This window comes from Strix aluco, chromosome 2, assembly GCF_031877795.1.
Source record: "Strix aluco isolate bStrAlu1 chromosome 2, bStrAlu1.hap1, whole genome shotgun sequence".
Classification (NCBI taxonomy): Eukaryota; Metazoa; Chordata; class Aves; order Strigiformes; family Strigidae; genus Strix; species Strix aluco.
Genome location: NC_133932.1, coordinates 118,265,628 through 118,289,245, shown reverse-complemented (window position 1 = coordinate 118,289,245; position 23,618 = coordinate 118,265,628). Strand labels below are relative to the sequence as shown.

The 23,618-nt window shown below is 36.5% G+C and overlaps 1 protein-coding gene across 8 annotated transcripts in view; it reads right to left on the bottom strand.

Annotated features, from left to right (window-relative positions):
- The window catches only part of XPO4 (exportin 4), an 86,106-nt gene that overhangs the window by 10,174 nt on the left and 52,314 nt on the right, over positions 1–23,618 (bottom strand). For 6 of the 8 annotated variants that reach the window (XM_074816040.1, XM_074816041.1, XM_074816042.1 and 3 more), the window contains 15 exons: positions 22,395–22,552; positions 21,948–22,122; positions 17,110–17,286; positions 14,796–14,938; positions 14,535–14,680; positions 13,078–13,255; positions 11,200–11,359; positions 9,370–9,539; positions 8,253–8,427; positions 6,861–7,154; positions 5,799–5,979; positions 4,738–4,856; positions 3,658–3,788; positions 2,801–2,918; positions 1,451–1,543 (listed from right to left, as the gene is read on the bottom strand). In XM_074816040.1, coding sequence (XP_074672141.1) covers positions 1,451–1,543; positions 2,801–2,918; positions 3,658–3,788; positions 4,738–4,856; positions 5,799–5,979; positions 6,861–7,154; positions 8,253–8,427; positions 9,370–9,539; positions 11,200–11,359; positions 13,078–13,255; positions 14,535–14,680; positions 14,796–14,938; positions 17,110–17,286; positions 21,948–22,122; positions 22,395–22,552 — 2,418 coding nt within the window. The remainder of the gene's footprint in view (positions 1–1,450; positions 1,544–2,800; positions 2,919–3,657; positions 3,789–4,737; positions 4,857–5,798; positions 5,980–6,860; positions 7,155–8,252; positions 8,428–9,369; positions 9,540–11,199; positions 11,360–13,077; positions 13,256–14,534; positions 14,681–14,795; positions 14,939–17,109; positions 17,287–21,947; positions 22,123–22,394; positions 22,553–23,618) is intronic. The other 2 variants (XR_012622105.1, XM_074816046.1) reach the window with 2 other exon arrangements.

Sequence of the window (23,618 nt, the reverse complement as noted above, 5' to 3'; positions counted from 1 at the left end):
GAACAGGGAAAATGTGGGTCCTGCTGCTAAATGGAGCAGGTGATTTAGTGATAACAGACAAAAGATGAGGCTGAAATACTCAATGCGTTCTTTGCCTTGGTATTGACTGGCAGGTTTTCCCAGACCTCTATGACTAGAGACAGGGTTCAAGGAGGAGACGAACTACCAGTAGTGAAGAGGATCAACCCAGAGATCTCTTGAGAAATCTTGATGCATACAAGCTCGTGAGACCTGACCGAATCCATCCAAGGGTTCAGAAAGTCAGCTCATGTCATTACAAGGCTGCTCTCTATCATCTTTGAATGACTAAGAAAATCATGAAGCAAGTACTCCTGGAAGCTATCTCTAGGCACGTGAAAGTGAAAGGGATTGAGAACAGTCAGTGTGGATTTGCCAAGAGTAAAGCATGCTTTACCAACCCGACTGTCTTCTGTGATGAAATGACTACATCTGTGGATGAGCAGAGAGTGGTGGCTGCCTGATGTTAGCAAGTCTTTAGCAGTCTTGCACAGCATCCTTGTAACCAAGCTGAGATTTTTATTGTCTAGATGGGTGGCCTACTACATGGGTGAAAACACACCTGTATCATCAGTCTCTAAAGGATAGTGGTTAACGGCTCATATTCCACCTGGAAGCTGGTTACAAGTGACACTGAGAGCTCTCATCCGGGCTTTGTCCTATTAAATATTTTAGTCAGTGACCTGGAGGAGGAGAGGAAATGCATTCTCCTCAATCTGTGGATGAAACCAAACTGGGGAGTGCAGCCAGTGCATTCAAGGGCAGGACTGACATTCAGAGACATCTAGTCAGGCTGGAGGAATGAACTGACAGGAACATCATGAAATTCAGCAAGGACAAATGCAAAGTCCTGCTGAAACAGACTAACCCCCTGCAACTATACAGACTGGGAACTGACAGGCTGGGGAGCAATTCTGCTGAATAAAGGACCTGAAGGTCCTGGTGGATAGCAGGCTAAGGAAGCCAGCAGCGTGCCTTGTCAGCAATGAACACTAGCAGCATACTGGGCTGTATTTATTATTTGTCTTTACACAGCACGTGTTAGATTATATGTGAAATACTGTGTCCAGTCTTGGACTCCTTAACTCAAGAAGGATATTGATGAACTTGAATGAGTCCAGTGGTGGGCCACCAAGACTGTCTGGCAGGTACTGAAAGCACATGAATTGTAAGGATAATAAAGCATTCAACAGGCTGCTCAGAGAGGCTTTGGAATATCCATCTTGGAGGTTTTCAAGACACAGCTGGAAAGTCCTGAGCAACCTGATCTGAATTCACTGTTGACCTCACTTTGAGCAAGAGGTTGGTCTACAGACCTCCTGAGGGTCCCTTCCAACTGGAATGATTCTGTGATTTGCCAGACACACAGTAGCTAACCACTCTCATTTAATAAATGACTGGTGTTCAGGATGTAGGTGTCTCAATGCCATACCTGATGCAAACACACTAGTGTGTAGAATGCTTCACCTGCTGCAGTTGTCATTTCTGTATTGTGCTTCTGAAGTACCAGCATATCAAAGACCATCTGAAATCACAAAACAGAAGTAGTTACGGAGGCGTAAACTTAACCTTCTACTTTACCAACATTTGTGCTGAACCTCATCTTCACTTCTGATAATAGCAATAATATGTATTTACAAAAAACCAAGGTTGTTGCTTGTTTTGTTGCTTTAAAAAAAAATAATCTAGGTATCAGTAATTGGAAAGCCAGGTTCTTTTAGAAGTCAAGTCTTGGCTTAACAGCACAAATTCACATCTCAATGCATTTAAACCTGTTGTTGATTTGTATGTGTTCTTCAGAGAGAAATGGCATCTCTTATTTTTCTCCAACAGCTGCAGATATGCCAGAGAAATAATGAAAAAAGCCTTTGCTCTTCCAAAATAAAGCAAGGAAACTTTTCCTCAAGTTTTGGAGACTCCTACAGCTCACAAAAAGCCAAACAGGAACAGATTAATAAGAACAGTATTATAATTTTAAGTGGAAATTTAGAGAAAAGGCAGAAAGCTAGGTTAACATTGAAGAAATATAAAGACAAAATTATTTAACATGTTTCTCATTCTCTCAGCTTGGCTGATGCATGCTTTTAATGAGCAATCCCCAGAAGTTCAAATGTCAGTTTGATAAGAAAAGACGTCTTAAGGAAAACTGAAGTCTTTACAAAATCAGAAGACACGCACACAAATTCCACAAGTACTTTGTTCCCAATTAGCAAGAACCTGGTTGCCACCAGGTCACTCCAAAATTCAATGAGATAGAGTGGATGGTCCTAAAATGAGAGTACTAAATATGATAATGGATTAAGAAAATGCATAATTCAGTGGATGCATCGAATAAATGACAGCATTTTCTTTCTAGTTCCCAACTATGCTCTTTTTTCTGCCTCTTGTTTTAGTACTCTACCCAGCCTCCAGTTCACACAATTCTGGAAACTTTCTATTTCACAGTAAGCATAACTGCTAAAATTGTCAATCAGGTTCATTCTAGAGCTCATGTGCAGAGCATGGATAAATATAAATTGCATTCCAAGAGGCTCAGGTCTTTTGTTGATTGGCCGTAAGTAATTTCCTCTCTCTACACCTCCATCCTCCTTTGTACTCTAAGTCCAACGTCTCCAGTCGTTCATGCTCTCTTTCTTCTTAAACTACCAGTTTTTTAGGTAACAGGCTGTTTCTTACTGTATGTGTGATTCTGATTAACCTGGTCAGATGTGATCACTGTTTGGCATCTCGATGCTACCTGTATGCAAAAAAACCAAGGTAACACGAAACGCAGATGCCTTACCTTAAGAAAGTGCCTTGTTGCTAGAAAAAGGGTTGAATCTGTTTCTTGTGCTTTTGCACACTGTTCTGCTAATGGTGTTACAGCCTCCAGACAGAGCTGGCAAACCTCTGAACTCATTCTGATAATGGGTGTTAAAGATCAAAGTCAGATTTCAATTAAATTGTGGTAAAACTTCCCAGCTGTGTCACTAGAAAATGTTTTAAATGCTTGTAATGTTCCAAGATTTCTTTTTACTATAAAGCTGTTATAAAAAGGGGAGAAAAGAATTCCAAATTCATTGCCTTCTTTTACTAGCTACTCGCCCTAAGGTAACATAACCCTCTCTGACATAACATTTTCAGAAAGAGTCCCTTATGGTCAAGCTCATCTGTTTCTGACACGTGCCACAGATTAGTGAAAATGGTACTCCCATTATGAGAGGGAGAGCCCATTGGCACCCTGACAGGAAATGCTCTGGAGCCAGCCCAGTAGAACAGCAGCAATGTTTTGTATTACCAGCTGAGAAACTAATTCAGGAATGGCTTTGGGATACCAGCTGAAGGCTTATGAAGTTACACACTCTGAAATGAAGTAATGGAGGAGGCAGGAATGGCTGCCAGAAAAAGCTTACATGCTAAACCACTTAAAGGCTGTGTTCAAGCAACACAAGTCAGAGGCAATTCAGCTAATACTAGAATCTCAGTAGACACTACAGTGAAACTCTCAAATCACCAGAGAGCAGAGAGTAAGAGTCAGTTACCAATATATAATCATAGACACAGACATTGATGGAAAAGGACAAAAAAAAAATCATTTTTAACAGGTCCTTATAAAAGCAACTCAGATTTTTAAACACTCCCAAGCTCTATAAAGGATACGATGACATCCCTAACTCCAGTGAGTACATTAGGCTCTTAAAGAGGTCCTCTGGAAGTTGTGGAATTTTCTCAGGGAATATCTCACAGATGAAAGTGATTAATTTGTAATATTGATTACACAGGGATGGAAACTGTCAAAAGAAAAACATGGTAATTTTAGCATCAATCACATAACTCTATTCTGACAATTTCCATCTGTACAAAAAGACGGGACTGATGCTTTCCACTGAAGAACACAATTTCAGTAGACAACCTCAGAGTCATTAGAATGGCTACAACTTTATTAGTAAACACTGTGGCACAATAAAAAAGATTACTAAAGCTAAACAGTTGATGGTGGGAGTCTGGTATCTGCGCTATACAAATTCAAGGAGTTTTACTTCAGACATGAGCAAGTCTAGTCTTGTGGGGTAAAAGCCTCACAAGCATCTGGAGCACAATAGAGGGGCTCCTAGGGTACCTCCTTTGACTCAGTTTCATCTAAAATAGATGTAGCTCTCATGCTCAGCAAGCACTACCAGATGAGAAATGATGTTAAGAGGGGACGACTGAGATATACTTCAGAAGTGTCTCCTGATTCAAAGTAAAACATTAACACAGTGCAACCCAATGAAATACTGCCATTCCACTGATTCATATTTCACTGTTCTGCTGACAAGCTGCTGATGTCTCTGATATGAAAGCCAGCTGTATTGTGAAAATAATTAAAGAATTACTACTTGCTCCCTTTTTTTTTTTTTATTTTTTATGCTAATATCACTGTTTATGCTTCCTATCACTCTCCTGACACTAATCACAAAAAGGATTCCACAAGTCACATTTCAGGTTTGGCCAACTGTTGACCTGCATGGACTCAGTTCTAAAAGAAAAAACCTTTTGTTTAGGCCCTTCAAATACACATTTTCTCAGCTTACAACATTTCATTTCAAACAGTATCTAGAACTACGGAACAGTTATTTACATTTTTAAAAGCCCAGAAAATTCAACTTAAGAAGGTGGAATGCATATAGAAATGAATTCTGGGAATTCACTACTATAAAGCTTTCATATTCTAGCAGCTACATGTAAAAATATACTTACTTTCAACAGATCCTGGGACATTAGAGGCAGAACTAGATTAACCCCATATAAGACAACATCTGCTGCTGATACAGATCTATTTGTAGCTTGCCCAGGCTCATGTCCTCTAAATACTTCATCTGTAGAAAAGACAAAAAATGTTTTCCATAAAAGAAGCATTAAACATATTGAAGGAAGAGTCTGATTTCTTTATTATAAAGACATTCTTAAAAATAGGACTATTCCCCTCTCCCCAAACAAAAACATGAGGCACTGTATTAAAATAGAAACTTAGTGAGTGGAGGCTGCCACATCACTCTATATTTATATTCATTAGGACTAAGCATTTCATAATCACATGTACCAGATGGCATGCTAAAACAGAACACTTCAGATACTCTGAGGCCTCCCTTCCATTACAGAACATTGCATTTGTTTCTAGTGATAGCTGCTTCATGCCTGCACACATAAACAGATAGTGAGCAAAATATTACTGCATTTCTATACTTTATATATTATATATATTTACATATGTTTATATATATTTTAGAAACACAAGGAGAAAAAAAATGGGAGAGTTCATTCTGTAGTTTAGACGTTGTCAAGTTTTCTCCAGTAAGACCTACATTTCCCATCCACTGGCAGTGACCTTACTTTTATAATTTCTGCACTGAGTTAGAAACAGTATGCAGAGAGCTTTCAATACATTTGATCTCTGGGCATTAGTTAGGTTAAACCTTAATTTCATGGTAAGTATTTTGCAGTAATTTACTATTCTCACTTCTCTATGGGTTTTTTGTTAGAAAACTGCTGTTGCTACATGTTCAGACTTGCAACATTCAGATTTCAAGCTGTTTCATACACGCCCTATTTATTTGATGTCAGCAATAATAATTTCAGATGCTAGAAAACTGTAAAAAGTCCTTCCTTTGCTACTGGCATATTAAATAGTAATGTCCATATCCTGATCTAATCAAGCCTTTACTAAGTTTTCACTTTACGTGGATTGAATGCATGCCCCACAATGGTTTTTACAGTTTAGAACACAAGTTATGGTTCAGCAATTACCAGTTCCTTCATACCTGTATCACTGAAATCTATGAATTCTTTTGATAGAAGATTAGTGAGAAGCTCCATAATAAGAAGGAGATCCTGGTACTGGTCTTCTTCTGCTGTAACATCTATCCGTTGTCGACCTAGATTATTCTTGGAATACACCTGGAGCAGAGTTAGGCAGGCCTCATACAAGTTCATGGCTTTGGCCTATAAACCAAGGTTAGATAATAAGAAAACTTCCATATGCTAAAAGTGACACACTTTGTTTTAAGATGGCGTTACTTGGTTGATGATACCTCAAGGTTTTTATTTCAGTTATTTAACCACTTTTTGTAACAACTGCACACCTTAAACAACAGGAACACTTATAGCCATATATTGATGTGCTACTGATTGAAACAGCAGAACATTACTTTTATCAATTCCTCATTCTTAAAAAAAAAAAAGACGAGTGCAAGAGTGGCTTGGGACAGGCTGACACATCTCACTATCTCACAAACTAGATTACCAACAAAATCCATCAGGAACTCACTTCAGCTATCAAAGTCTGGAGCCACAATACACTGCGTATACCCAGTTTGGAAAAGGCGGGAACTCTTCTAGATGCAAAAGCAAAATTAGCCAACGTTGCAAAGATATAAATGTACTGCACTGACTCAATTTTACCCATTAACTTTTTGGTATCTCTTCATGCCTTGTTTAGGACAAAGGCAGCATCTTTACAGTATGCATTTGTCACATAAAACAGTGCTGTAATTCTCCTAGACTAGCTTTCAGAGAAGTCTGATATAGTTAAAAAAAGTAGTCAGCACAGTCTGCACTCTTTTACCACCCATGCATAGAGTTAGACCAGTGATGAATTGTGGTTTATTAGTATAAGAACAGTCTAGATGTCCTGCTTTTAATCTTTGCCAGTATATGTTTTTAAACAAAGGAATTCCTCTAACAGATGTGACCATATAGCATTTCTTTCTCTATAGAATCTAAAAATCACTACACTTTATTTTGTTCAAGGGATAGCACTGTATACACACGTATGCGTGCATACACACCCTCTTTCCCCTCCTTTCTCTTCTGGTTGTACTTACCTCTCCAAGATAGCAAATCTGTTTATGTGCAACTTCAACAAAGACTTCTATTATGAGATTAACAGTCTCTGGTGTGTTTTTGTATACTTCCATTAATCCAATGCAATTATTAAGGAAGTCCATTAGGAAATTGAAGAGAATTGCTACGTTATCAATCTGGGTAGCCTCAGCAATGCCACATAGTGCTTCTAATGTAGCAGTGATTTCCTGTTTCACTTCCTCCTCCTGACAGATCTGCTGAAAGTTTTCTTGGTTTATCACATTCAAGAATCGCTGCTGAAGTGGCTGAAGAACCTTGAAATTTTTCAGAAAAGTCACATTAAGATAAACATACTATTATATGCAATGTGAGGTTTAAGTAATTTAGCAAGCTTTTGGTGTGGCAGTACAAGAATCAATCACTTCCAGTTTCCAATGGCTCAATTGTGTCACATTAATGTAAGTTGAAGTGGTAGTAATCAGTGATTTTCATTACCCATCACCACTTGGAGTCTGGTTTCAAAACGAGCACCTCCACAAATATTTTGTGTTATTTTATAGTGTTGAAACAAATGACAATGACTTTCTCTGGCTCACAGTATTTGATTCTCTTCCAAATTCATTATTGGGGGGAAAATTGTTACAGTTCATCAATGAAAGTATTAAGATTCATGTTCACAGATATTTTTGCCATATTATGATTCTCAATAGCGCAATCTCTTTTTGTAATCATCTGTGTTTGGAACGAATTTAGAAACTTCCATAATAACAGTTACATGTTTTTCCCAATTACTTCCAGTGCATTATAGTCTTACCTTCAAACACTAATTTCATAGTTTTGCTAGTAACAGCAAGTTTCTCTCAGGCCAATGCTTTACAAGCTCATGTGGTGCTTTCTGATCCCATTTCAGCTACTTTCCAGCACCAACCTTTCTGGTATTAAATATCTGAACTTTAATGGAGCCAGGGCACAAAAAGCTTTTCAAGGCTCTTCATTATGTTCCATATTAGCTCTTTATTTACTGTCATTATCATTAAGTGAATAATTGAGTAATTCATAACATCACCAAATTAAATGGAAGAAATGACATAGTTCCAAGTGAAATTTTTAACCTTTTATAATAGTCTCTTTCAAGTGTACTGCTATACTGGCTGCTTCAAGAATCCTCCAGGTAATTATGTTAGTTGTTTCTGTTTAGGTTGTGATAGTTTAGATACAATTTTGGGCAGCTCATGGGTGCCATACAATTAGTGACCTTCAAAGAGAGAATTATTTGAAAAATTATCAATACTAGATGTTCAGAATCAAAAGATTTTATACGGGTTGATTTTGTGTCACCATAAAATTCCCTAAACTAACTTGTCTATACTACTTGCTAAAATGGAGGTGACAGAAGCATCAAAAGAGCTTACCTCTGTCCAGTATTGTTGCTTTGTTTCCGTATCCATATGAGCAAAGCCTCCTAAAACTAAAGCTTTCATTAGTGTTCTCTGCACAGAACTGGACAAATAGTGAAGAGGAGGACTTCGCCTTGCAAATTGTTTAGCTAAATTCCACCAGTTTTCACACTGAATAACTAAGTTTGCCCTAAAAGAGGGAAAAAACATTTTCATTAAAGACTTCACAAAATTGTATGAACAAAGCACATCAGGTTGCTAGCAGCTGTCAGAAGATATTTTTTTTTTTTAATCCTTTATTCTAAGGCTAAACCGCCTTTTGACTTTAATCTTAATAATGCCTCACCTGTAAGATTTCTGAAGTATATATTCTGAAAATAGCTCAATTCATATGGGAGAAAAGCAGGGAAGTGCTTTAGTTTTACACACATACACACAGAGTTAATGAACATATTGCATGGATTAAAAGCTTAGTCTCATTATGTCATGATAAAATAAGCATTTTATTCCAAAACTAGTTCCTATGGGGTTTAATTTTTTTAAAAGGAAGATTTCTCAAGTGTTTAAATCCTCAAGAACAGTCTTTCAGCAGACTATGAATACATGACTGCATGTATAATTGCATGTCAATTCACAGAAGTAAAACATTCAAAAATTTCCTACTTCACAGTTTGTAATACCAAAGAAAACTTTGAAATTCATCTGAATCTGTCAAATCCTGGACTTTAGAAGTGTTTTTATATGTTTACAAAACACATTTTATACTGGCTTAGCCAGTATCTGAACTCTTAATCTGGAAGAACTTGTTCAACAAAAATAAGCAACACTGCAAAAATCCTTGCAATAAGAGTGGAGACCATGAGAGTTTTCCTTTCTCACTGTTTAAGAGTGAGGCACGAAGGTAAGGGAAGGAGAGTGCAACCTGTGAACAATAATAAAAATTAGGTTATGGTCTGTCAAATATAGGTCTCACTCCTCACTTTGTCAGACTTTTTTTTTTTCCATTTATGTTACTAAAGTAATTTGACTTAGAGACATGAAGAGGAAGTGCCCTGTATCTGGATTACTTTGGCCAAAAAAATTTAAAGGAAGCAAAAGAAATTTTTTGACTTCCAGAGGTATAGCAACTTACCGCTCTCTCCTTTCCACTAATGTTACTAGCAGTTGTACAGTATCATTTGCAAGGTCCTGCTCTGAACTCCACACTGCCAGGTTACTGATCACTTTTTCTAAAAGGTAACCCACAATCCACTGGGAACCCTCTGTATCAGCACCAAATGCTGTACTAAATGGCAGACTTATCTATAAGAAAAGCATTAAAATGAGTGAGTTTTACAGAAGCCAGAACCCCAAAATGTATGGTAATCATTGTCAGCAAATTCTTTTCAGGCTGTCACTTCTTCCCTACTTAAAATACACAAATGTTACATAGACAAAGGCAAAGAATACCTGTAACAGAAAAATCTTTGCCAAATTTATCTTGCAATTTTAAGCACAACACCTTAAAGAAAGAAAAGTTTCAACCTCATTACAAAATCAGGTTTGAGTATGTCTAGCTTTTAATGCCAACAAAAGTACAAAAGCTTTAAAAATTGTAAGATCCCAAAATCATCTCCCAAAAGTGTTTTTCCATTGATTCATGATGAAATTCCTCAAAATTCAGTGATTAAAAATGTTAGCAATAAACCTAGCTGTTGATCTAGATCAAACCTTGTAAAAAACTTAATTTCAGCATCTGCTTTCTGCAGATTGTTCCTTCAATCTATACATCTTTGAGGGAAGATGTCACACTCTGGTCCTGGCACATTAAAATATTCTTCCTTGAAATTGCCTGTTCTCCTGTCTTTAAAAAAGTTTCTCAAGAATGAAATCCAAGGATTTTGTAATAATTGTGCAGGGGCTTCCTGTCAGCACACCACTAACATTTCTAACTTTAAAACTCATGACATACACATGACTGAGCATAAGGTTTAAGTAGTAGAAGTTTCAATCACTTTCACATGTCAACACAAACTAAACATGTGCATTTCCTATATACTCTATTTTGTTTCTTCACATTGTTTCTCATGTGGATCTCCTCCTTACATGCTCTCTCATTCTTCCCCAACTGGTATCTTTAAAAAGTCTTAGCTCTGCTGTAAGTACAAGCTAGTACAAGCTGAATAATCTGATTCCAAACATTTACAAATCTATGGTATACTTATTTTTGTTAAGGAGGGGCCTCCTGAAGCGTTAGTATTCTTAGTTGCTTCAGTAGTGGAAATAAAAGGGAAAGGAGGAGGCTTCCTTCTCAAAAGTTAGAGCCAACAGGACCTCTTTAGGATAAGTGGCCTCCATCAGCTAGCTGGATTACAGTTAGTTTGATAAGCAAAATCAGGATCAAGGTCTAATCATGATTAGTGCTGTCCAAACACAAGAAGTTGCCCTTTACAAAAAACGAATCACTGAAATCATGATATATACAATGAGAACATATGAGAACGGGGAGAGGAGAGAAAGTAGCATGACATTAGCTGATGTATAGTACCTTGTGATGGTGTCAAATATCTAATTCAGAATCATGACTGGGTTACTAAATCATCCATCAAGGGCAACCACTGTATTAGAGATGAACTGTAAGATCTGATGGATAGTGAGAAGTAGCTTATAAAATTGCTGTAGTCATTGAGTTTCACCTGTTATGCAACCTGAGCACACACACTATGCTATTCTGCTATGGCAATGGCTACCAAAAAAAAAAAAAAATCACATTCGCACCAAAATGTGCAAGGGTCCCCTAACAACTTACATTTCTAATTAAAAAACTGAAGAAGACATCAACTTTCAAATTCCAGAATAAACCACAACCCATTGAACATTAAAAATGCTTTATCATTGCACTTTAGCTACTCTGACATCTGCATTCACAGGACAATATTACTGCTAATACTCGCCAATTAATTCATAAAAGTTATATCCTTACCTGATCATACAGCTTTTCATCTACTAGGAGGTAAGTCTTTGCCCAACGCTTGAGGAACCATACAATATCTTTGCCCATCTGGGGGCTCAGGAGGTGCATGAGATTTGCCCTTATTGCTCTAGATTCTACTTCAGACACTCTCAAAATAGCAGATAACAACCTGAAGATTTAAAATACAATGATGATGCTGAGAATGGTTTTTGGACAAGCAGTGCGAGTATCACTTTCATTTTTCATGAAATAAGACAGAATAACACAAAGTAGTTCAACTTTGATGAAGTAAAAAGCACCTGAATTTATCGTTTCTTTAAATGCAAGGAGAAAGAGATAGGATAGAGCGGCAAATATCCTCCAAAAAGTCAGAAATGTATTAAAAGATGAGGTGATTATCTTCGACATCAAAATTACCGCAACAAAGAATCCTCACAAGCGTTCTGACGAATTGGGAATGAAGGCAAATGGACTACTACTTGGAGTGCTTGAAAAGCTTTTTTGAAAAACTGATTCTCCCCTCCTTGCACTGTCAAGCTTAATGACCAAGTGGGTCCTAACTGTGCAGCTTTTGCAGTGTGATTCATACTAAAGAAAAAATACGAAATGACTAGTTGTTTCTCTCTTTCGTTACTGCAGAGAAACAGTCTGAAACAGCAGATCACCCAGTGATTGCATTAATACAACCTATCCATAAAATTAAATATTAGCTTTTGTAGTATATCAATTAAATTTGGTACAAATGTGATAGTGCACAAGGAATTTAGGAGTTGACAGTGGTCTATTTCTTGAAGACATTTCAGAGCTATTACCAGAAAGCCTCAGAATCTCTCCTTGTTTAGATCTGATTTTATTCCCATAGCCATCGAGCCACCGCATCAAGAAATCCTGTTTGGTGGCCACTTCTCAAAGCAGCCAAGTCTCACTGAGCAGTATTCAAACTTCTAAACATTAGGCACATCATTGCTAATGAAGATCCATTTTCTCTAGCCTCTTCCAGAACAGGTAAACGTTAAGTACACAACTACTGACCTTGGGTGAAGAATCTTTCATGTCAGTTAAAAGTGGAATGTAATCTTAAGTGTGAGGATTCAAATGGAGGAGTCTTTTGTGGGCATTAGCCTTCTTGCAAAAAGAGAAAGGAAATCCCCTCTCCTGCTCCTTTTATAGGCTACTAGTGATATGTGTACATAAGTGACAACAATTCTTCCCGTGCTCAGGACCAATTCTGCTGCCAAACTTGTGCAGTAACTCCTGTTCAAAGTAGACAAGCTCAGGTGCTCTGGAAAGTGTTTGCTTAAGCTGTACGTGTGCTGAATGAATTATATAGTATATTATCTAAAGATTTTGATCTACCACTTTTTAGTAATTCAAGTAATTTTAGGAATTTTCTTTAACAAATAGATCAAAGATGGGTTTTCAGTAGAGGTATAAAACCATTTCTGTTTATTTCCAAGATTTAGCTCATGTCCTCTGTTAAGAGTAATAGGTCAATCTGGTCATTTCAGCCTTCCCATCTTCACTCAGTTTTATCTGTTTTGATGCCTTATTCTCATTTTTCTTCTAAGTCCTCCCCTGGATCATCTTGACTTGAAATATTATCTGTATTTACCCTGCCTCTGTCTACCCTAAAAAAAAAAACAACCACTTCATTTTTCTGCCTTGTCTTAATCTCTTTTACAGCATTGCCTTAATACATCTGTTATAAAAACCATTCTTATGAATTATTTATCCTTACTTTAATACTAGTTAAGAGATGTTTCTTTTCGAATGTTCAAGTCTTTACATATTGCTTTTTTACTTTTTAAATTCACAGAAGTCCACTCAGCTTCTCTTTTTTTTTTTTCCTCTGAAAAAGCATTTAACATACTTAAGATGCATCCTTACCTAATTACAGAGTCAGTTCTGTTGTACCCTGGGATGGAAGAGGCCTTTTCTCCTGGAGATCCCAGAATCTGAAGTGTTGTATTGATATCAACCTCAGCTGAATGTTTTATGGAATATTCCATTACTTCTGGAGGTATTAGCGGAGTCTCTCCCTGAGTATCATTAGCCAAGAGGTAGCCTTACATTAAAAAAGAAAGAGTGATCACAACTTTCTACCCTAGGTTAACTTATAGCTATTTGATTAGAGAATCCATTGGCTTAACTGCAGACATCACACCAGAATCAACTGTTTGTACAAACCCTGACTAACACTGTTTAAATATGTGTAAGTTAACTTTAGAATCCTTAAAGGCATTCCGCAGAGAAAAACCTAAAGAAACCACCAAATTAAAAAGAGAGATAAGCTTTGCTTCATGTAAAAGTACTACAGTCAATTCAACTATTGAGGTGGAAAAAAACCTCAAATCAACATTTTGTTGTCACTTTCTTCTTCTTCTGTTATGTGATTTAAGAAGTCTTTATTTTACAGCTTTCCCACCAATTCCATCTTATTTGAGACTTCTGTTCTGCTAACATTTCAAGTCTGCCAGAGGCTTTCACACACCAAGTAAATGTGCTATAATAGTTTTCCTTGCATAGCAGCTGCAGATCAGTGGAAACATGGATTTTATACGATACTCTGGTGTCCAGATAATTAATATTAATTTCAGCTCTAGTCATAGTTTTCAATGTCTGATCTCATAACCACATGCGAGCTACAAATTTCATCCCACATTGATACAAAAATATTATAAACACATTCATGTCAGCATCTGAGTGACTAAAACATCGGATGTTCAAAGAGATCCCACAAAATATTTCATGAAGTATACATTTCTCCTAACAAAGTACAGACACTTAGTTGTTATTATGTTTTGCAAACAGATGTAAGATAGTTCCATCTAAAAATCAAAACCAAAAAAGGTTCTAAATTCAAGTTCCCTGAAACACAACAAAATGCCAGGACGCGGATCATCGGCATTGAGAGATTCTGGAACTTACTTGATTCTTTGCCACCACTGAGTAATACCGTTATCCTGATCTCATGTGGATTTCCTTATAAAGTCGTGTGTCCCCAGACAACACAACTGATATCATGAACAGACTAATTTCTTGAATGGGTTGACTGATAACACATCTCAAAAAAAATCTGTAACAAAATTAGTTGTGGGAATTTCCAAGTGACATTACCTTATGCAAAGATTTCATCAACCTTTTAAAGATAACATTCATGTTACTCAAGGCAGATGAAAGTAAAACAAAGACTTTGTGAGTAGTGTATGTAAGATGAAAGCATCTTAAGGGATAAAATTTATAGTCAATTAAGAGTAGTTGATATACAGGAATTTCTTTTTCCTAAGGTGATCCAGCTGCAATAAGAATACCAGAATAGGTGTCATTTAAAGCTGTTCACTAACCTGTGACTAAAATAAGCCAATGAATATCCTCATACAGGTCATCAAGCACTTTATTGTCAATTGAGCCTGATGCTGGTGAGGCAAGTAACTGCTGCTGATGTCTCTGCAACTGACCATGGAGCCTTGTAACTCGGTCTTCTAATAAACTGTGGACAAATAACAATAACATAACTTCGCTGGTTTTAATTTTTTTTGGCAAAGTCAGGCTTTTCATATATGATGGCTTTATTGATTTGCATTCATGACTGGGTTTTTTTGTACCTTGTAAGAAGAGGTATACAGTGTTCTGCAGCAATTCTCCCCAGCATGCCAACGCTGGCCAACTGGTCACAGAACTGGTCTCTGTCATCTTCCTGCAGTTCACTTATTTCTTCTTCTTCCCGAGAGGCCACACCATTGGCAGTCTTTGGTTATTTCAACAAAATTAGAAGTAACTAGTTAGCGTTATATTTGTAAATTTTATCATCAACACAATTTTCTACATTATTTTGGCTTTTTCTTTCAAGGTGTTTTGCATAGACAAACAACAGACTTGTACTAAATTAGACACAGAAGAGTTAAACAAGGAGTAAACATGGCTTCACATTGTTTTAAAACTGGCACTTCACAGACTCATTAGCAAAATGCCACATTCGGTTAATCGTATATATTTGCTACAATTTCCAGTAGTGCTCTCAAGTCAAAAGATTCACTGTGAAAAGTGTTAGGGGTAAGAGTTATGAAAATTGATACATGTTATTAATAGGTTAAGCACAAGCTGGACAATAGCAAAACAGCTTCTTCACACCACAGGGTATATAGATCAGCTCTGTTGAGCATCCTCTGCTAGAAGTATGGTAAAAGGTACCGAATGACTTCGGCTCACAGAGATGGTCTGCAAACCCAGTGGTCAAAAGATTGCTGAAGTATATTTACATTTCAAATCACATATACAGCAGACCAAGAACCATTTTAAATACTGGAACTTCATGCTTTACCCTATTCATTAATCAAATATATTGTTCTCAGTTGTCTGAGATCTTACATAAATCACATAAGTAGTATTTTTCATGATTAAATGAAAATCATCTTTCATTAAAGATTTTCCATAACCCATTGTTCGAGGGGAAAAAGTTTTAAAAAGTAAATGCTATAGCCTCAGGAAAACATTAGACTTATTACTAATCATCATCATCTCAGTTTTATTTGTTGCTGATGCAGAAGTTACACTATTTGATTTCTCAGAGTTTATCTTGGCTGCATTATAAGTCTTAAATAATAATTAGACCTTACTCTTGAAGATATGAACCATGATATATAGAAACTAAGTACTGATATTTTTAAAGATCTCTAAAGAATCATTAAATTCACACAATTAACAAAGTAAAATACAAGTGACAGAGAAAGCTATCAGTCTGCTTTGTTTCTGTAAAGGCTCTGGAAAACTGAATCCATACACAACTCCTTATCCAAAGTGCTTTTAACCCATCTTTTCTTTATGTAACCCTGCAAATCACTCTTTTGGCAACTTCAAAGTTGCAGCTGTTTACTGAAGGGTGAGCCTCTGCTCTCAGAGACTGAAAGTTCCTGTTACTGCTTTGATATTGAACAAGAAGCATTCTAAAATGCCAGCTGTGGCTTTTAAAAGGTTACCCGTGGGATAAATGACTTATCTCACAGAATGACATGAATTAACCTGTGTATACAAGTTATGTCAAGACCGCCTGATATGAATTCAAAGTTCTCTTGTGAAATATTTCTCTCTGTTTTGGCACTGTTATTACCATCTGTTACATACTGCGATAGCAGAATTAAGTTTTATGTGGTGCTTTTCAGAATTAGGTATCTTGGAGACCGTTGCACAGCATCAAATTAAAGAGAGGCTTTATACAGTTATTGAATTGAATCTATGCAATAATTAAGTCATCCAACATCTACTTCCAACTTTCTGTATGAGAATCTATTTTATTAAGATCCAGACTCCTGGCAAAAAGATTAATCTGCTTTCTTTCTCAATGGCTCAAGAGATGCTTGAGGTACTTCTAGGTTTTCTCTAGAACAATCACCTCAAAAATTCAATTGGAATTCATTTTATCCAAAAGAACCACACAATATTGCAAGTTTCTTCTAATTGGAGCATAGTCGTTCTACATTTTTTCCAGATATTTATGCATGTCAATTATACTTCAAAAGTATACTTTGAAGATAATGTATAGAAGGTAACAACTGTATAAAAGGCTTCCCATTTCATTGGGGAATTTAACTAGGACCCTAGTTCAGAGAAGGATGGTCAGAATTTTAGTCATTGCATCTGTGGGAAGAATAGTAAGATGAATGTTGTTTTCCTTTATTTCTTTGTATTCCTTTATTTCTTCTTCAGAATGAGAGACTGGAAAATGACCACTCAGTAACAAATGCAGCAAATTTTTCATTTCCGAGGTCACAAATACTAATTCTATGCTAGCTATAGTAATACAGTTAGTAAACTCTAGCTGTAGTAGTATAGCTAGTATGAGCTACATAATATAGTACACACCAAAAGACACAGGCTAGTTACTATATATCATCATTAAGAACTACTACAATGAGGGCTTACCAAATTCCTTGTACCATCAGGAGCAGCTAGATGGCACTGAATGTAGGAATTAAAGACCTGAACAGCATGTTGGGTAAAGAAACCTTTATGGAAATGTTTGTCATCTTGTACCAAAGTAAGCCAAGATTCCAGCAACTTATCATATGCTTCCATATATACCATGTCATCTTTGTCAAGCTGTAAGAGATGAAACAAACAAAACAAAAATCTTATTCCTAAACCAGAGGAACATCCTTATATTATTATTTAACAAATGTTCTTCTAATGTTGAAGCAGTTAAAAAAAAAAAAAATCAATCACAAAACCTATCTAAGGATAGTCAAGAAAATATCAGAATGAACTGAAGCAACACATCGAAAAGGTCAGTGCAGCTTTCACGCTTGCTAGGCTTTAAAAAAACTGTCAAAGTGTTTCGCTATTTCTCTTTATCTGATGTTCAAAACCAAAACAGGCTTAAATTAAGCCTTTAATGAATAATTACCTAAATACAGAAGCTACTGAGATTTTACCCCAAAGATGCCAAGCATCTCAGCTCTTATTAGTAACAACAAAAAACTGAGTCATTTCTTTTCAGATAGACAAATGTAGAACACATGCATATAGATTTCTATGTATTCCACTATTTCTGAAATAGAGAGAGAAAAGATAACTATTCTCTGCTCCAGAGGAAATAACTGTAAGATTGTTCAAGAGATCTTACTACAGGTAGCCAGTTTTGATGATGATACGCAATTTCTCATTCTATGAACAAAAAAAATATGCAGAATTCCACATAAGCCTGTACCCCCAATTACTTGGTGCATTTTAACTGATGCTTCATGTTTTTAGTTATTCATATATGTTTCTACATAGTACATAAGTTGCAAAAGGAATTAACGTATCTGAAGAACGAAGTCCTGGGTTACAGGCAAACTAAAGAACCAAATACCAAAGAGGCCCTTTCTTTTTAAAAGTATTTTTAGCGTACCTAAAAACTTCTTTACTTGATGCAAAAATTGAACATTAGTAAATATATCCAACTACAAATAACTTAAGTCTGACTGTACGGATAAACATGCTGCTAAAGCAGGACATTTCTCTAAGAAGCTTTCTCAAGTTTTAACCAACAGGATCACTCACAGAAGTTACTTTGAGATAGCAGACCTTAGTAAAATGAATCCTTGATGAAATAAAGAGATATTAAGGCCTTAATCATGCTCCAGACAGAAGAATTCCTGACTTTCAGTGAAGTTACAAACACGGCTGGATGAACAGGCAAGGAAAAGAAAACATTGGCTGGATGACTGATTAAGAGGGAAAACTGATATCACATTGGAAGCATTTCAAGATAGCTTCACAGCATCATTTTATAACTGCAAAGTGGTCATATTTACAGAAGTTAAAATATGAGACACACTGATGCAAGTGTGAAAACAAAAGCTGAAGATGACAAGGAGAGAGGCAAAATTGTATTCAACACTAGCACAAGCCACAAATTTAGGATGGACACCACAACATGTCTTTTTAAAACTAGAAGGCTAAAGGACAAATAAATTCATAGACATTCAATCCTGAAATATTCTGACATATGTGTGCAATACATTTACATAATTTATAAGATTCCAGAGCATAAATGAATAAACAGAAAAAATTCATTTATTTGAGAAGGTAATACAGAAGTTAATGCCATGAAAAAGATGCTTTTAACATTTTATGGTATCCTCATATGGAAGCTAGGATTAATAAGTGCCTCCATAAAGTATGTGCCCAAATAGTAGAAAGAGTTTATCCATATTGGAAAAAATTTAGTCACAAAGGAACCTTATTAGAAATTCCCACATTTTATATTAGCTACAGCTGGGCTACCAAAGATGTCATACTCATACAGGTAAATTAAGTGAAATGCTGTAGACTGGGGAGCTGAATCGTTCTGATGGAGGCAACAGAAGCAACGGCAGAGCCCAGTTCAGAACTCAGATCTTCAGGAGAGGCAAGATACAACCAGTATCAAAGCAAAGATGCTTAATTTCTCTTGTATGGGAAACGGAAAGAAAATCGGTACTTCTTCCTTCACAGTCTGCTGACCCTTTGAAGAAAGAACACTTCTAAAATTTGTCGAGTAGCTACAAGCTGGAAAGAGTTGGAAGCACAACAGAAAGGACCAAATTCAGAATGATCTCTCCCATCACATGATATTTTTAAGTATCATGAAACAGGAACAGTGCATTAAGATTCATTCTGAGAAGAAGCCTTTGCTGTAATTTTTATTTCTATTTGACTTTTCATCCAACATCCTGTTCGTACTCTTTACTAATTCAGATGGACTATTTGATTTCTATTTCTGCATAAGCGCTAAGTGTTGAGCAAGGTGATGCACAGCTGTGGAAAAGCACCTTCTCTCAGACCCAGTCCTATTAAAGGAAGAGATTACTGGTCCAACTTGCACCATAAAGTAATGCCCAGCATTGCTGAAAGTTATTGCCCTCCACCAGTGTAGCTGTTCAGGCAAATGTTTTCAGCTTCCTTCAGTCAATCTCCCCAACCCCAACAGGCAGGTAAATGTAAAACAGCATTTGAACATGATGGGATTGTGGGGTTTTCCCGGTTGAAAAAATCAGTATTAGCTGCTTTGAAGCAGTTTGCATATTATGGTTCAGGACCTCCCAATTTTGACAGTTTCCATAGCAGGTCTTATTCTGTGTGCCTGACAGGGTTTCTGCAATATTCACAAGACCTTCTGCTGGCATATGAAGTGGCAGAAATATGGGGAAAACAGCTTTTCCGACCAGCAAAGCTTAAGGAGTACGCCTGCCTGCATTCTGCTGCACTTCAGATTTCTGAAGAGTTCCAGAAATATTATCTGAGGACTCTGAGCCCAATACATGCAGGATTTTATCTATCAACAGCTCTTAATTACAGACAGCATATGAGCTCACACAAGATGTCACCACAAGCAGTCTAAGCAAGAAGCTCAGGGAACACATTAACTGACTGGGACATTCTTAAGCCAAAAGATTGTTTTCAGGGATGCAAAGTAGTATTTCAACAGACACAGCACACAGTATCATCACGCCATCTGGATTAAGTCAACAATAACTTAAAAGTCTCGGTAGCATGGCTTACTGCTGACACACTGTTAAGGTATAAGAATTATTTTTTTGAAGGCCCATCAGCACAGAATTCCAAATCATCCTGGAAATCAGAGAAAGAGCATGAAGTTGAGATATCTGTAAGAGCTATGACAGAATGGAAGGGGTGACAGTGTAATGTTTTGCTTTCCACAGAATGATTTAAAGATTCAAGGACAGTGAGAAAATTCTCTATTAAAACAAACAAATCTTGCATTCTCTCTGATGTTGGTGAATCTCAGAACATTTACGTTTAATACTGAAAATACTGTCTTCAGCAAAAACTATGGGATCATATAAGTGTAGGCGGCCACAGTTTACCAGGCATAACTGACCAGTCATTTCCAAAACAAACTGTGTACCAGATAGTGGTACAAGCTACCAGAAGCTTTTGTCGAGAGATGGAAGTGTTTTGAATGGCATTATGTTGAGCACTGTTTTCATTAAACATGGTTGCATATTCTAGCTCTCAAGTAACAAGAGGCTAACTGAGGAAACAACATCCCTTTAGTCCCTTTAATTTAAATTATAGGGGCCTGTGGTTTTGCTGAATTTTTTCTGTAAAGGCTTCAGATGCATGTCTAAATGTGTTGGTGAGCACCAGAACTTATGTTCAATCTTCTACTAGAAAATCTCAAAAGCAAGGCAAGTTTTGACCAGTCAGGTTTAGAAAGTAGCTGTATTTTAGATTCTAAATTTAATCACCAATTTTTTGATTAAGACATGAACACACTTGAAAGTTTAAGTGAGCACTGGGCCAAATGTAATGCATTTTAACCTTAAAGTACAGACATGATCTGCAATGAATGCTAATTAACACACCTGTGATCTCTAGTAAAGAAACATGTCCATCAGCTGTATAACTATAGGTAATTATTGTATAATTATTTTCAAAGGCAGGTAATTAAACCCAGTCAATAAAGCAAAACTGGTAAAAATTCATACTTTTTAATGATGATGGGGAAATATTGGCTAATATCTTGATAGTCTCATTTTAAATCAATAGCTACTGCACATAAACAGATCAAATGCAAGATTATTCGCCTTAATTCTTGTGGGCTTTCTTCCTTAAACTAGGTCTCCTTAGAAGTTTTTTTTTAATGCAATTTTTAGAAGCAGATGACTTAGACTATCCCAACTGCTCTTTAATGTTACAACCGAAGTTTGAAAGAAGGAAACAAACAGAAAAAACCCTCTGAATTCCTGTGCTAGATTTGTACACAGAATTACCATTTGAACTGCGTCAGCAATGAAGGGATGATTTGAACAGCTTAGAAATATGGGGTTAACAACAGATCTTAACAGCTACATTCACTTAAAACAGAACTCTTGACAGCAGTTAAGTTTCAGTCTGTCCATATGCTCATGTAGTCATTTTAAGCTTTCAGGACTGTAGCTCATTCATTATCTACAACAGTTTTCAAAGAAGTTCTACAAGAGCAAGCCAGCCATATTTAAAGACTTTAATATGTTTAAATGAATCAATTCTTTTTAAAATGAAAATATGAGACAAGTGCTTTAAATCCAAACAAAGTCTGAAAGATGCATACAGTGTGCAATTATGTTCGTTATGTTGTTTGAAACAAAATCTTCTCAGATGTGATTTCAGAAATATCTAGAAGAAAACCACTGAATCCACAACAGTTATTAATAAAACAGCCAAATTCTCATGTCCCTCATGCTTATCACAAATAGAGAAACAAAAAACAACAATTTGAGAGTGATACTTACCACTTCTTCCAAGGCAGCACTTCTTCCAAAAGAACAAGTGAGGTGTGCAAGGCAGTTAACAAATGAAGAGAAAAGTTCATTTGGAATGGCCGTTAAAATATTGCGAGGAAATACGGTTATCAGGTTGCTGATAATACTGGAAATTCCCACTGCTTCAGAGTCTTCTATTTCAATTCTACAGATAGAAATAGCAGTTAGTTTTTTGCCTTTAAGAAAAATGCTAAAAGTGAATTGATTTTGTTGATACATTTTCAATCAATAAACCTATTTCATATTACTTAAGCACCACCTGCTTTCAACCGCCTTTTCTTAATTTCAGTAATCCAACACTAAACACAAATTATATCCAGAAATAAGCAAGCCATACCAGTTCGCCACACAGATACGCTATACTCCGAACTAAAGATTAAAAGATGCCATCTAAATTTAGAGAGCAGGCATACATACCCATTGATAGTATTCAGTAATCCCTCAATGAAGTGTGCCAGGTAATCAACTTGTGAACCTTCATCAGGAAAGACTGGCCCGTGCAAAGATGCCAGCTGTGCCAGACACTGTAATGAATCTTGGGCCATATCTGTATCTTCTCTGATTTTTCGATGTACCTTTCAGGAAGTGAGATAGTTAATAATACGCGGAAAATAGGGTGTTCTTACAACAGTCACATGGCTCTCAATCCAAAAGAGCACACACCAAAAAAAGCTTACTATAACTTCCATTCAGTCTGAAATGCAAGGGTTTCTACAACTCTCTAAACCACAGTAAATGTCAAGATTGTGACTCAGCTCACAAAATCGCACGGCTTGAATTAACTCACTGAAACTAATATTTAGTTAAGTCTCACCTACATGTTGAAAATTGAACTGTCTACTGAATGTTATGTCTTAAAGAGAGAAACAGATGCCAGCCAGTCAGACATACTGCTCCTTCTAAAAACAGCAATAATGACAGTCATCTCTATTATGCTAACTATGCCTAGGCTACAGAGTCTTGCTAAAGTTAGTCAACAAGTTCAATCAAGATTATATAGATGCTTCTTTAGCAGAGGTAAACACTGAAGACATATACTAAAATGAATGCATCACTTCCTCGGCACACCCTTACATTATACAAGGCCAACAGTAACCTTCCTGCATTTCTGTGAACTGTTATGTCATTACTTCTGCTGGTGAGACTTTCTAGATTCAAATCTTAATATTTCAGTTATCATATCCTCACATACTTATTTTAATTGTCAAGTATGGATTTAAAGAATTTTCTTAGGCTCATGCCTCCTGTTTTTCCACATAAGATTTACTGAATGAATAAATACAGGGTAGCTTTTTCACCCAGAAGCAAATTTAAATAATTTCAGCAATATTATACATGAAAGTACAGTTAAAACACTAACCATTTCTCTGCGGCATTACAGTTGCAACTTCACCCAACTCCTAACTAGTTGGATTAGCTGCACAGTTAATCTCTGAAAGATCAAGCTAGCAGGAGAAACAAACTCTGCAACAGAAATACCCCTCCTAATATACATCCCACACTAGGCTGAGATTAGAACTGAAGGTTCTCTTTAATGTGGTAGTCCTGCCAATTTCTGCAAGGTTATTAAAATTTCTCAGATCAGATAAATGAATATAAATTACTATCATTCACTTACATTACTTCAAATAGCAAACTAAT